This window comes from Folsomia candida, unplaced genomic scaffold, assembly GCF_002217175.1.
Source record: "Folsomia candida strain VU population unplaced genomic scaffold, ASM221717v1 Fcan01_Sc003, whole genome shotgun sequence".
NCBI lineage: Eukaryota > Metazoa > Arthropoda > Collembola > Entomobryomorpha > Isotomidae > Folsomia > Folsomia candida.
Window position 1 is genome coordinate 10,062,549 of NW_019091195.1, and position 13,186 is coordinate 10,075,734.

At 36.0% G+C, this 13,186-nt stretch overlaps 2 protein-coding genes across 9 annotated transcripts in view; one reads left to right on the forward strand and one right to left on the reverse strand.

The window, feature by feature from the left end:
- Positions 1–20: 20 nt before the first annotated feature.
- Positions 21–2,263, forward strand: LOC110847854 (splicing factor 3B subunit 4). The gene is made up of 11 exons (XM_022094884.2): positions 21–201; positions 310–393; positions 487–517; positions 626–710; positions 805–861; positions 924–1,025; positions 1,090–1,156; positions 1,331–1,420; positions 1,502–1,525; positions 1,636–1,698; positions 1,795–2,263. The coding sequence occupies exons 1-11, from the start codon at positions 171–173 to the stop codon at positions 2,016–2,018; spliced, it is 858 nt and encodes a 285-aa protein (XP_021950576.1). The 5' UTR covers positions 21–170; the 3' UTR covers positions 2,019–2,263.
- The window catches only part of LOC110847855 (potassium voltage-gated channel subfamily H member 6), a 50,371-nt gene continuing 39,448 nt past the window's right edge, over positions 2,264–13,186 (reverse strand). For 5 of the 8 annotated variants that reach the window (XM_035850461.1, XM_035850462.1, XM_035850463.1 and 2 more), the window contains 34 exons: positions 10,466–10,495; positions 10,251–10,313; positions 10,094–10,124; positions 9,555–9,590; positions 9,388–9,471; positions 8,939–8,991; positions 8,823–8,857; positions 8,114–8,283; positions 7,894–7,972; positions 7,789–7,794; positions 7,581–7,628; positions 7,403–7,484; positions 7,271–7,333; positions 7,144–7,201; positions 6,959–7,068; positions 6,849–6,874; positions 6,762–6,786; positions 6,663–6,684; positions 6,555–6,590; positions 6,442–6,493; positions 6,170–6,208; positions 6,036–6,087; positions 5,884–5,951; positions 5,766–5,806; positions 5,626–5,695; positions 5,477–5,493; positions 5,349–5,394; positions 5,184–5,244; positions 4,949–5,115; positions 4,539–4,862; positions 4,379–4,463; positions 3,932–4,165; positions 3,614–3,730; positions 2,264–3,508 (listed from right to left, as the gene is read on the reverse strand). In XM_035850461.1, the coding sequence (XP_035706354.1) occupies positions 3,437–3,508; positions 3,614–3,730; positions 3,932–4,165; positions 4,379–4,463; positions 4,539–4,862; positions 4,949–5,115; positions 5,184–5,244; positions 5,349–5,394; positions 5,477–5,493; positions 5,626–5,695; positions 5,766–5,806; positions 5,884–5,951; positions 6,036–6,087; positions 6,170–6,208; positions 6,442–6,493; positions 6,555–6,590; positions 6,663–6,684; positions 6,762–6,786; positions 6,849–6,874; positions 6,959–7,068; positions 7,144–7,201; positions 7,271–7,333; positions 7,403–7,484; positions 7,581–7,628; positions 7,789–7,794; positions 7,894–7,972; positions 8,114–8,283; positions 8,823–8,857; positions 8,939–8,991; positions 9,388–9,471; positions 9,555–9,590; positions 10,094–10,124; positions 10,251–10,313; positions 10,466–10,495 (2,502 nt within the window). In that variant the 3' untranslated portion in view covers positions 2,264–3,436. Of the gene's footprint in view, positions 3,509–3,613; positions 3,731–3,931; positions 4,166–4,378; positions 4,464–4,538; positions 4,863–4,948; positions 5,116–5,183; positions 5,245–5,348; positions 5,395–5,476; positions 5,494–5,625; positions 5,696–5,765; positions 5,807–5,883; positions 5,952–6,035; positions 6,088–6,169; positions 6,209–6,441; positions 6,494–6,554; positions 6,591–6,662; positions 6,685–6,761; positions 6,787–6,848; positions 6,875–6,958; positions 7,069–7,143; positions 7,202–7,270; positions 7,334–7,402; positions 7,485–7,580; positions 7,629–7,788; positions 7,795–7,893; positions 7,973–8,113; positions 8,284–8,822; positions 8,858–8,938; positions 8,992–9,387; positions 9,472–9,554; positions 9,591–10,093; positions 10,125–10,250; positions 10,314–10,465; positions 10,496–11,028; positions 11,147–11,255; positions 12,708–13,186 lie in introns of those variants that run through there. The other 3 variants (XM_035850467.1, XM_035850464.1, XM_035850465.1) reach the window with 3 other exon arrangements.

Sequence of the window (13,186 nt, forward strand, 5' to 3'; positions counted from 1 at the left end):
CCAATCTCAGAGCCACTTTCAAACACCGCTACTCAAATAATAGCATCTCTCTCACATGAGACAATTTTAATTTCTAAAAATCTTGTTCATATTTTTGAAAACCCACAATTCAATATCCAAATTATATTTAGTGTTCAAAAATTATCTTTAAGGGAATAGGATAACTAAATATGAATGCACCTATAGCGGAGAGAAATCAAGGTAAATATTAGTAAATCAGAAATCCTGGATTTATAAAATTTGTATTGTCATCACTAACGAGGTAGAACCCTAATTGCAAGTAATTGATTTTGTTTGTGATTGTTTCAGATGCTACGGTTTACGTTGGTGGGTTGGATGAGAAAGTATCCGAGAGTTTATTGTGGGAACTTTTCGTTCAAGCAGGGCCTGTGGGTAAGTTTAGGAAAAAGATAGATATAAAATATTGTTTTTGAAATTAATTGGTTTAACAACAAATGCTCTAAAACTCAATTTTAATATTCATAGTGAATGTGCACATGCCAAGGGATCGAGTCAGGTAAGGTTTGATACTTATATAATAATGTTTCTTGCTTGTAATTACAAATTGACAATTATTGTCAACTGTACTGTAAAAAATTCTAAAGATTTTCTGTTTAATATGTAGTCTCAACCATCAGGGCTACGGATTTGTGGAATTTATTGGAGAAGAAGATGCAGATTATGCCATTCGTATTATGAATATGATCAAGGTAGAACTCATCAGCCTATAATACCGTATTAAGATATACAAAATACTGAGAAACGTTAAATGGCTATAAAATTATTTTTTAAATTTCTAATTAGCTGTTTGGAAAACCGATACGTGTAAACAAAGCTTCAGCTCACACTAAAAATCTGGACGTGAGTGGCAATTTTATTTTAAAATTGTAAAAATAGATGTTGAATTTATTTAACTTTTCAAGGTGGGAGCCAACATTTTTATCGGAAATTTAGATCCAGAAGTGGACGAGAAATTATTATACGATACATTCTCTGCATTCGGTGTAATTCTTCAAACTCCGAAGGTTTGTCGCACGCAAACATATATTAGTCACATATTAAATGTATATAATTCTAAATATTTTTTAGATAATGAGGGACCCAGAAAGTGGAAATTCCAAAGGATTCGCTTTTGTTAATTATGCAAGTTTTGAGGGTAATCAAAAAACCATACTTAGAATGACATTAGGGCTTAGAAATTACTAAAATTGCGCCCATAATTTCATTATTTCAAAAAATATTGCTAGCACACAAAGACACCACTATGTCCCTTTTTCGTGTTTTTTTTTTAATTTCAGCAGGTTGACTAATAATTATTTTATTTTTCTAGCATCGGATGCAGCCATTGAAGCGATGAATGGTCAATATTTATGCAATCGTCCGATCTCAGTGTCATACGCCTTCAAGAAAGATTCCAAAGGTAATATAAATCATATCGGTTAATAAGTATATGTACATACATATTTATTATAACAAGTGTTTGTTCTCATCTTCGTTTCAGGAGAAAGACACGGGACTGCCGCAGGTAATATCACCTTCTTATACACTTCATATTCATCGTGATCATTTATGACATTATTTATAGTTTGACGACCTAGTTCTCCTTATACTTAAAAAATGTTTTTCTTTATTTAGAGAGACTACTTGCCCAAACAAATCCTCTGGCACAAACTGAACGTCCTCATCAATTATTTTCTGGTAAAATTCTATCTACATTTGAATTGGACTTAGCCAATTTTCTTGACCATAGCATGTATTAGAATCTTTCAATTTTGTAATTAATTTTATTTATAGATGCTCCACCCCCAATGGCAACACTACCACCTCCTCCACCACCAAACTTTATGCCACCACCTCCCTCAGGAAATCACTTACCTCCACCACCTCCCATGATGATGGGTCAAATGGGAAACGTTCCGGGGGGTCAGTTTTTTCCTGGGTGGCCAATGCCTCCTCCTCCACCATTCGGACATGGCTATATGCCTCCTCCACCTCCAAACATGCCTCCCAGGGTTTAGAGAGGATATGTACAGCCTGTCATTCAATTATGATTCTGCATCACTAATAATTATATTACTTTGGTTGAATATTTTTCAACTTTAAGTTTCATTTAATTTTTTTAATATGTAGGTGTTTATTAATTTTTGACATTTAATTTGGAACAATTTACATGTTGTGCATTTTATGATCATGCACATTATAAATCTCTTAAGTGTGTGTGCAACATAAATTCTAATAATAAATTGTTTAACAAAAAAGAAAATCAATTTTGTATATGATTTTAAGCGTTTTATTATTCGGATGAATCTGGAGGGTTCTTTCATGAGATGTATATATACTAATTTAAGGGAAGTTTTGGTTGAATATCAGATCAACCCGCTATAATTGTTTTGGCTAAACTAAATATGGTACATAATCATATGCGTGTTCATTCATATATGGTTGTGAAGCGTATAACAGTGCAGTTAATTAAAATGGAATGATTTACAAACGTGAATCACAGTCAATTGTCTTACTGAATACCTCCCACCACCACAGACCTATTAATACAAGACATATTTCGGGAGAATTTACATACAACCCGACTTTCATGAGTCAGCGGTGATGACGCCGCCGTCTTTTCTTTCGAATCCGTTTCGGCAATAAATTACATTACTAGAAAATAATTTCAATAACGAATCCACTCATTGTAGTTTTCATAATAATACATAAAGGGTTTTTTGATCACGGCTTATGATAAGAACTGATTTGTAATAATAAAACGCTTAAAATTGCTTATTGGTTCATCCAGTATTTAACCTCTTACATTTTAATCTATCGAATTTTTTTAAAGGCATAAAATGGGACCCGAGGTTTGCCTTGTTGCTGCGCAGCACAAAATAAATTCGTCTCTCCTCTTCTGCAGAGTACTTGATAACAATTTTGTATTAGTTTGCGGTGACTTTCACAATCAGATACTAAAGTAGAAATGGAGGCAGATTGCGTCTTCCGGGTGTAGATTTTTAGCAAATACATGTATGTATATAGTGTGTCCCACGAACGTAAGTACGCCATTGGTATAACAAGTGGTCAATTATATATTATTTATGTCTGCGCTGTTGCTGGAATATTTAATGATCGTTTTGTTATCTTGGAAAAAAGTCAGTGCGGATTTGAGTATGTGTACAATACATTGCTGTACCTATAAAACCCTATTTAGGTATATATAGTTTCAATATGAAAGTAAGGCTGACAAAGTGGGCAATATATGTATATAATTGTTGTTTTTTTGGATCGCAAAAGTTATCCTTCGTCATCATAATTTGGTCTCTCCCCTCACATGACGGGCTGTCTATATAGATAATATTGTGGTCATGAAGGTTCTAGTCCTTATTAGTAATAGTAGCAGTATGAGATATATGAAATATTTTAACAGTTATTTCAAAGCCAAGCAGCTTTATACATCCGAAGATTTGGAGTTGCTTTTAACGAAAGGCTTGTCATTATTTGTTTCACGGAAAAAGTCGTCCTGAAAAGTCATACAAATTTAGAATTCCTTAATATCTCATCATCAATAAATGTTAGATTAAAGTATTTATTATGGTTCAATAAGCGTAATTATCTGTTTAAGTACCTGTGGTCGGTCAATATCTTCTAGCGATGCGTCTAATCTAGCAATTGGTGCTTCAGAAATATCCCACGAATCTGGTTCACTTCCTTTTGAATCCTCTCTGCTATTGTCGGTCCAACTCTGAAAGCGGATTTGATTTACAAAATTAGAATAATCATACAACAAATTGTATATGTAGGAAACTGTGCGTGCATGGTGAGCATAGTGTAAGCAAATACTCCAGCTAAATAAATTACGATAGGACAGAAACATGATAAGCACTGTCGGGGAAGATATGATAGAATTGCTTGTGTAAGCTTGACTAATTTTGTGTGCACATACTTTGTTGAGTTTTGAAGAGTGTGAGGTGGACCGAGGAACGTCATCATGAGCTATTTGTTCAGAGTCGTCAACGTTCTCAGCTTTCCTTAGTTTGTATTGACTAGTAGAGGCCGTGGGGGGTGCGTCTTTAAGGGAAATAATAGGTTGCAATAAAGTGGTGGATGGTTGCTGGTAGTGGGAAACCTTTGCTGGCTTGGTGGCAACCCCACTCATTGGGTGCTGTTCCGGACCTAACTACAAAAGTGGAATTAATGCTGTGAAATTATGACATGGTCATCACGCATATCCCGCAATGCCTGATTTCCCTATCGACCCCTTCCCTAATTATTTTATGTCTGGATAATAATTCTCACAATTGAAATACTGCAAGTGCCCAGGTATATACATACGTTACAACAACACACACGGGAAATGCGCGATATTCACACTGCTATGCTAGTCAATTACCTTTGCTGAAGGTTGCAAGTTTTTCATCATAATGAGAATGGTATGAATGTCAGAACCCAGTTTTCGCTCAATGTCTTCCATTTTTCTATGTAATCACAAAATTATGACGACACATGGAAAATGGTAAAGAAATGAAATCGAGACGTGGATGGAGACACACCTGCTTAGATGATCAATCCGTCTATGCAAGTGAATGTCAATAGGAGCGTCAGAATCGAATGAAACGTCCGCGTCCGGGTAGGAATGTGTGATTGAGCGGCGATGTGATTTGCTACTGTCTTTCTTCACTTGTTCTACTAGTACTGACGTTGTCAACTTGTTGTTCCCGTTTGTTTCGACCTGTTGTTCACCAAAATCACGAGATAGTGGAGTCATATCAATATCCGCCAAATCGGGAGCTAATTCCACACAATTAGTACTGGTCAGCCTTCTACAAGCATCTATGAGCGTCCTCTCCATCCCGATACGTTCCTCTTCGTCAGTACTGCACGCACATGAAATTATACTCGTGGAATTATATTTGCAGATTCATTCAAAAAATAATTTTGTTGGAAAAAGCGATAATTTTACCTTCCGTCCATTGAGTCAGTAGGCTTCTCTCTTTTCCTTCTTCGCAATCTCGGAGGCTTGTACGCTTTTTTCCTAACGTCAGATTCCCTCCCTTCAACAGAAGAGCATGATGCACCATAAAAGGATTTGTGTCGAGCAATGCGTGGATCCACGCCAGAAAGTTCCTCCTAAACATTAATTAAATTTTGTAATTGCTAAGAACATGATTCTCGACCTGATATATGGTGTATCTTACATCACGCAAATTAAACGTAATTTCAAGATTGGTTGAGAACGAGTTTGCAAATTCTGGGTACCTTCAGGATTCGGGTAGTACATTTGGAATTTAGATATATGTAGAAATTATGACAGGTCTTTATTTAACACAAGATAAAGAGTTTATTATTAAGTAGTAGCATACATATCAAGTACATCCAGTAAGTCATCGCGAAGAATTTTGTGAAGATCTAGTAAATTTCAAACGAAAATTGTCAAAATAACACATGCATGTACCTACTAATAATCGAGAAGGCTAGATTGTAGACTTACCACAGTACGTCAAAGCCCTTAAAAGATAACAAATGTCCATTATTAAGTTTGATTCAGATTCATGGGAGATATACAGAATTTGTAATATTGTGAATAAGTTTTGATATGAACAAATGTTGGGAACTTATAGAATAATACTGATTTGTTACCTGACATTACAGGACGATTTTCCAATCGTGGGATGAATACATGGATTCTCACCAAAAATGTCGTCTTTGCCTATAAAATTTTCGAAATATCGTGAAATTTAATATATATCAGTGCATTCATATAGCAGTCTGGAACATACTGAGTATCGCCATCACAATATCTTGTTGGGATCCCAAGGGACTATAAATCATGATGATTAATTTTAAGATGGTGCCAATATATCATCACAGTTTTGCTGTGTTTGGCGTCTGACTTACCCTTTCAGTATTTCGATAGAACCTCTCGAAATAAAGTATAATGCAGTAAGCACATCCCCTCGATGGACCTAATATTAATATAACGATCCAATAGTTAGTTAATACTCATATCTTAATAAATATAAATATATAAGCAAAAATGTTTAGCGTACCAGTGTATCTCCGGGTGGTGCGTGTGTTGTCTTGAATTTCATTGACAAAGCGCTAAAGTATTTAGAACAAGATTATAATGCATGTACACATGTAGATATTTATGTATGGATTGTATTTATAGAAATACTCCTACCGCAGACACCCCTGAGAAGCATCTTTGAAAGCCGGACAACTGTGGAGTTATTTAAAAATTAAAAATTATTTTAATAATCGTTCATTTCATACGAGTCAAAATTTTCCTCACAAAAATCATTTAAATATGTGCATAAATCAGGAGAAACAACGCAAGAAAAACAAGAACTACTTTCTTTACAAAAAGGACTATTCCGAGGATTAATTATTTCTAGTAGGTTTTAGACTCAACTTTGAATTACAATTAAATACAATGAAACTCTTATTTCTTACCTGTTGAGCAAGTTTCGATTTAAATGTAAGCAAATGTCAGCTTGAAGGCATTCTGCAAAATAAAAAATTGAAGCCATCAAAAATCATACTTTTTTGGCTAATGAAGTCGTTACCTGGAAATCCTTTCAGGACGCTATTCATGTCGATACCTACATATAAAAATCTCTTACTTTCATGCCCATATGTCAGGATACTATATCATGCATTTTGTATTTTGATACCGTTGGTGTATGTCCAAGCGTGCTATAACACATTGCAAAATTACAATTCCAATCAACCCGAACCCACTAATCATAATGGTTATCAAAACATTAGCAAACCTGAAAGTACTCTTCGAGCCGTTGCCTGTAAAAATAAATTAAACTTCAATACTCTAGTCGTTTAGTTTCTTTAATAATTTCACTTACCGCAATGGATTTGGAATTTGATGAAACTGCAAAATTATTAATTAGTTCAGTAAATTAGAATTATTCTGTATTTAAGAGCAGAAATTTCAGTGACATTGGTTTTAAATTACCCTAATGAATTCTCTGACGCGAAGCATTTGTGTGTGGTATCGAGCAGTCCCCGAGTATAGCCGTTGTATTATCGCGGAAACATTTCCAAAGATGCTGGCGTACATTAAGGCTAAAATAAAAATAATACAATTTAAGGTCAGAAATTACCACCGTCGCGACGGTCGCCACCCTTTCAGTAACTTACATCCAACAAGCATGACGGCAATCGTGAACATTTTTTCGGCATCCGTATTAGGAGAAACCTATTTTATATAATACATAACATTTCAGAATATTTATATTATGTGATCGTGTTGGATTTGTGAACTTACGTTGCCGAAACCGACAGAAGTTAGACTACTGAAGGTGAAGTATAAGGCAGTAACGTACCTCGACTGTTGGAAAATGAATTTTGTATTTTTAAAAAATTCTGGGCCTGAATTATTCTTCTAATAGATAATTGCCTTTAATGTAGGACCGACTGTTTTATTGTTTTCATCAAAACCATAAAATTGATGCGTGTCGTTTGCAAGATGGTCCAGCCACCTTTGATGCAAAATTAAAATTCGCCGTTAAAATGTCAGTTAGTCTAATATATTAAAAATTTCCGCTTGTTCAATAATTTGTATGCTATCGACTCACCCAATCCCTGGATTGCTAAATGTCCTCTCCGCATTGCCAATTGCATACCTTTAATTACGAAATTTGTGTGTCAATTATCATCACTATTCATTCATCATAATGATAAAAACAATAACTGACTCTTGACTTTAGTCTGACTTGGGAAATCTATTTTCTAGCAACTTAGGAAGATGACATAATAATATTAATACTTATAAATCCGACTCACCAAATACTGCTCGGAATCAACGACGCATTGTGTGGGAGAGAAAAACAGGTATTGTTAATTTTGTTGTTGGGTATGTTTTATCATGAATAGTTATGAATTACTCACCAAGCCAGCCAATGGGCAATAAGAGCAAATGTCGCCATTAAAAGCAATAGCACAGCAGCCCCATACTCGCTGTAACGATCTAAAAAATAAATTAAACATGTTGGGTCGTACATATTAATTACTCGCCGAACGTACAACCCAGTCTTCCTAATCCAACTACATTTACAACCAAGCATAGCAAAATGCCTGGAAAAGGTCACGCGAGATACAGCAAACATACCAATCTTCCTCGCAACCCGGACAAGCCGAAGAAGTCGTGCAGTTTTTAACAGTCCGATTAGTGTCGTAGTTTCATCCGTATTCGTCCCGAAAAGGTAAAGGAGTAAATCGAACGGTATGGCTGCAACCAAGTCGATGATGAACCACCCACGGAAGTAGTGGACAGCGATCCTGTTATATTACAGAAAATCCCATCCTATCAGTTCCATCGTTTTACCTCAATGTCAACTAATACATAAGCTATAGGCTACATAAACTCTAGTACATAGACATGTATGAAAAAAGTTGTGGGGATGCTATCCAACAAACGAACGACACAATTTTCGCCAACAATTTTTATACGTATTGATACCAAGAGATTATAAAACTCTTGGGGCATGTTGAGATTTTAGTATATTATTTGCTTAATAACCTAAGGGGGAAGGGGTTATTAATGATTGATTTAGATTTAATATAGGGGTGCAAACAATCTCTCCCGTATCAAAACTTGTCCAAAGGGTTAAAACTTGTCCAACTTGTAAAAACTAAAAAAAACTTTGGCATTTTTTGACTTTTCATGTCCGTTCTCGAAGGCTTCAAAATTGAGAATCTTTCGGTAGTATAAACGGATAGTAGTAATTTGAAATTTTATAGCCGAATTTCTTTAAGAAATTAATAATTTTATGATTAGCAAAAAATAAAGCTTATTGAAATCAAACCAAGATCTTTACCTGCCAGGATTTGACACTACTTCATCATTTGCGTTCTGAAACCAATATTAGTATTTAGTTCAAAACTTGTGAAAACAAATCGGAAAAAAAAGTTTTAGAAAATTCCCCTTGCTCACCACATACGTTGTCCGAAAATTTATCAGAATGTCCACTATAAACATGATGTCAACTGTGTAAGAAAAATAAATAAACTTTAATCTTACTGACTGAAGTACCAAAGTTTGCTTTTATCGATTTGATACAAATCTATAGGAGGTGCATTTTTTACGACCCATGGGCATGAAAGTTCTCGATTTTTAATCCCATGCACGTAACAAAATATATATGCATATTGCAAATGTGTAGCTTATGTCAATGGCGAATATTCAAGAATCAATTTTTTGTACTCGTGACATTTGACATTAGCCAAGCTGGAGAATGTGCAAGTCCAGAACTTTGTGTGGGATAAACATGAAAGGGTTCCTGGTTGACTTTTGTCATTGTTGCAGACCGGATATCAAATATGACACAAATTTTGAGAGTCTTTGAGAAATTGAGTCTGTCAAGATTTATGGGCACTCGTTACCGATAAAGTCGACGACGACGATCGGATCCTCACTGTAGGGCTTTTGTTTGTTTTCAGCAAAATCAGGTTCATTGAGTAGGAAAGCTGGAAAAGTAAACAGCATTTTATTATAATCCTCAGAATTATATCCCCTTAATTGTATTATCCTCAAAACAATTTATTAATACCTGCAACGTAAGGCGTAACAATGGCCGTGTACATTACTGAAATGGAATTGAACATAATTTTATGATTTAACTAGAATCTAAAATATGCATTTACGTGAAAAAACAGATGAGATGTAAACCATACGAAGTGTGCAAACCCTTTCTCACTCATGTATGACATGTAGAATTAGGAATTTTTTAATTACAATACTATTAGTCAACATTTGCGTCCTATTTTTTGTCTCAAGTTAATCCTTATTTAGCTCCCTTCACAGTTACAGACAATTTTATACTCAAAACGTTTCGAAATTCTAAAAGTAGGTGGGTGTTAGCCGCGTGTAAAGTTTCCGTGAGCTGCTGCTTTTACGTGAAAAGAAAGTACAGGGCAGCGAACAGGGCAATAATCCAAGTCTGTGGCAGCGAAAGGTAAGTTCATCACATTCCCTTTCTCAGTTTCTCACTTTCTCTGGCTATAATTCGGTCTGCTCAAAATTGCGATGCACAGTTCGTATGGTTTAATCAGAGGATGATGATAATTGTAAATTATGGTTGATAAATACCTAGGATAAGAATCAGCCAGTCCCACACCGCCTGAAAACATCAATCAATTCATTAAATGAATTTAATTGATACCGTAACCTTTGGCCCTCGTCATAAGTAAATACTTATCCTTAGATATAATCTTTGGATACACATAAGTGATGTAAGATTTTTCACCTTAAACGGCGAATAATGCAAAATGGTCCACTTGTGAATGCGAGGCGACTGGAGTCGATATTCCTATTAAAAAATATAGTTGAGGTTAGATTATGGAACCCTGCAAATTTAAGGTTATAAATGATTTGGATTTGAAAAAGTCGAACGAAGGATACGATTAGTAAGTTCGCAAAATTTTAAAATATAAAGACCAATTAAAAGAAGGCAACACTTACTGGCAAAACATCTGCCCCCAGGGACAGCACCTAAAATAATAAAGTATACCCAAACCATTATAAATAGAGTTTAAATAAATACATACATCTTGCTAAACACATGTGTTGATAAAATTTAAATATTTGAAATTCGATTTAAATAAACTAATTTGGCTAATTCGCTATACACAAGAGAATTAAGTATGGTCCATTTAAGTTGAACCTGAAAGAACATTTTAATTAAAATCAGGTCTGAACTTTCCCCTTCGTGTTGGTAGATATCCGATTATATAATGCATTTACATTTGCATTATTGCCTGGAAGGATTTTTCTACCTCATTTCCTTTGTGTCAATCAACTCTAATAATTATACAGCAATCATTTAAAATGTACTGAACTCGCATCCATCATAAAACCCCTAAAGCTTTATATACGAAAAGTAATGGGGGAAAATACGTGTCGTTGGAATTTAAATGTTGCAATTAATTAATCCATCTATGCAGTTTTTCTCAATTCTGACAAATAGTTTAAGTAAACTTTGTTCATAAACAGGTAAGGAAAAAGTGTTGGTGTAGAATTAATACCGAGTGTGGCAGGCTAGTTGCTGGCACTGTAATTGCCTTGTTCATGAGCACCCGAGTTTTGTGCCGGGTGGTGGAAGTGGTGAGAGAGAGATCACTTCCGGTACTTCCCAAATAGTCACTACAAACGGGATTAGAAGAGGAGAGAAAACGTAAAGCCACGAATTTCTTTACCCCCGCTCCTGTACATCAGGGCCTTCTGAACTGATATGAACGTGAATATGTAATACCTGTCTCTATCCCTGTCCCCTTTTGCCCCCCTTTTGTGAAGTCGTGTCAAAATGCTGCCTACGATTGATGACCCCCCTTTCTCGGACTGATAATTAGCACAATGAATGGGATTAAGAATTGGCAGACGCTCATCGCTCACTTCATTCGTCATCACAGCACTGCCTGTGGGCTTAAGCATTATCATTTCCGCGTGGAGAATGGTGTTGGTCTCCGAAGGAGTAAGTGGACTCGCAGCCAAAACTGTTGACGGAGTTGAAGGAGAAAGAAACATGGAAGTTCGACGCGGAGGTTCTGTACAATTGGCGGATATTGGGAGTGAATGGCGATAGTGGCGAAAACGCCGCTTCGTCCGACTGTGATACTGGTGTGACACTTCAAAACTTGGTCTCCTATGTTTAGTTTTACTTCTAGATGATGAAAACTCCTCCTCCTCGTCATCTTCTTTGATCCATAATGTAGGAATATCTAGCTGGGAGGAGCACCTCCGCCCAACAAACATGGCTGCAGAATTGAACATTTTCCTAGCTTTACTTTATGTCGCAAGCAACGAGAACATCAATTAAAAGCTTCTTTTAATTTAGCTAGTTTCAAAGCTGTTTCTTCTTCGTCGATATGTCGAATCTAATGTGTAGTCAACCAAACCGAAAGTTTGTTTCAACAATGACATTTTCCATTCCTACGCAATTAATCCTGTTTCCTGGTGGCATAAAGTCCTTAATTCATCAGAGTGGAAAACTTGATACTGCCGTCAACGAGGATGTTGTGGTTAGCCAATACTGCTAACAAAGCGTGTTTGAAGGATATCTCACACGTCGAAATTCGTCGTCGAAATTCGCGAGCAAGGTTCTGCTATCCGCCACTAATGCGAAAGAGAAAGCGATGAAGAAAGGCACAAACAGATAAAGCACTGAGCTTAATTTTGAATCCTCAACTGCTCTGCTGTTTCTGCTACTACTCGTACAACTAACTAGTTATGCCTGCTAGATGCTAATATCGGTAATATGACATTCAATTCTGAAGGGAAATCACGATTCAGCACTGTTGGAGAAAATCGTGAGAAATTCAAGAGAACTGGCATTTGTATGTTGTTCAAATTGCTTTCAGGTGAGAAAACTTTTCCACTTTCCAGTGTGTAGAGAATTTACAATTTGCTGCCACAACCACCATCAAGCAAACAAGGAAACAATCTCTCTCTTTTCCAAATCACATCGCACGGTGAACTGGTATTCATCAAAAATTCAGGCACTGTATTTTCTTATCCCGTATTATATTGGTTAGGAGGAAGCACATGCACGCCACCGCAGGATTCCTTCCATTGCTAACACGTCTCATCTCATGTCTCATTTGTCTTGCAAAGCTCTGAACTTTCGGGAAGTTGAGATTCTGATATGCGATGATCCATAGGAAGTCCATTAATCAGAGAAAATTTGAAATAGGTTAGCAGTGCTAACCATCAACTCTCTTAGTACTTTTATGTACCGAAGTATGCATGTAAGGTCATAGTTTTGCGTTGTATTACATATTGTGCATAATTATACATGCGCATTTATGCTTAAACACGCCAAGTACTTATTCCATTGATTGGACATGTAGAATTTGAATTTTTTATGCATAAACATGTAACTTTCACGGTGTGTCTGCCTAGACCACGCAACTAGCTATACAACTTCCCTAAACATCTGCATGCAAAGTCTGGAATAAGTGGAAACGGCGGAAAGTGTGTTGATGGCATTAAGCAGGATTAGTTTAGCTGCTGTGCTGCGGCATTTTTCCATTTTCCATGCCGTCGTCGTATCAAATAACGATCCGTGTTTTCTCTCGCATCCATGTCCGTTTTCTAATATTCGTGATCAAAGTCATTAACTTGTGAACAGAAAGCACTAATTTACTCCCGCAGATAAACGCTGTCACTGTACAGTTTTACTACTAC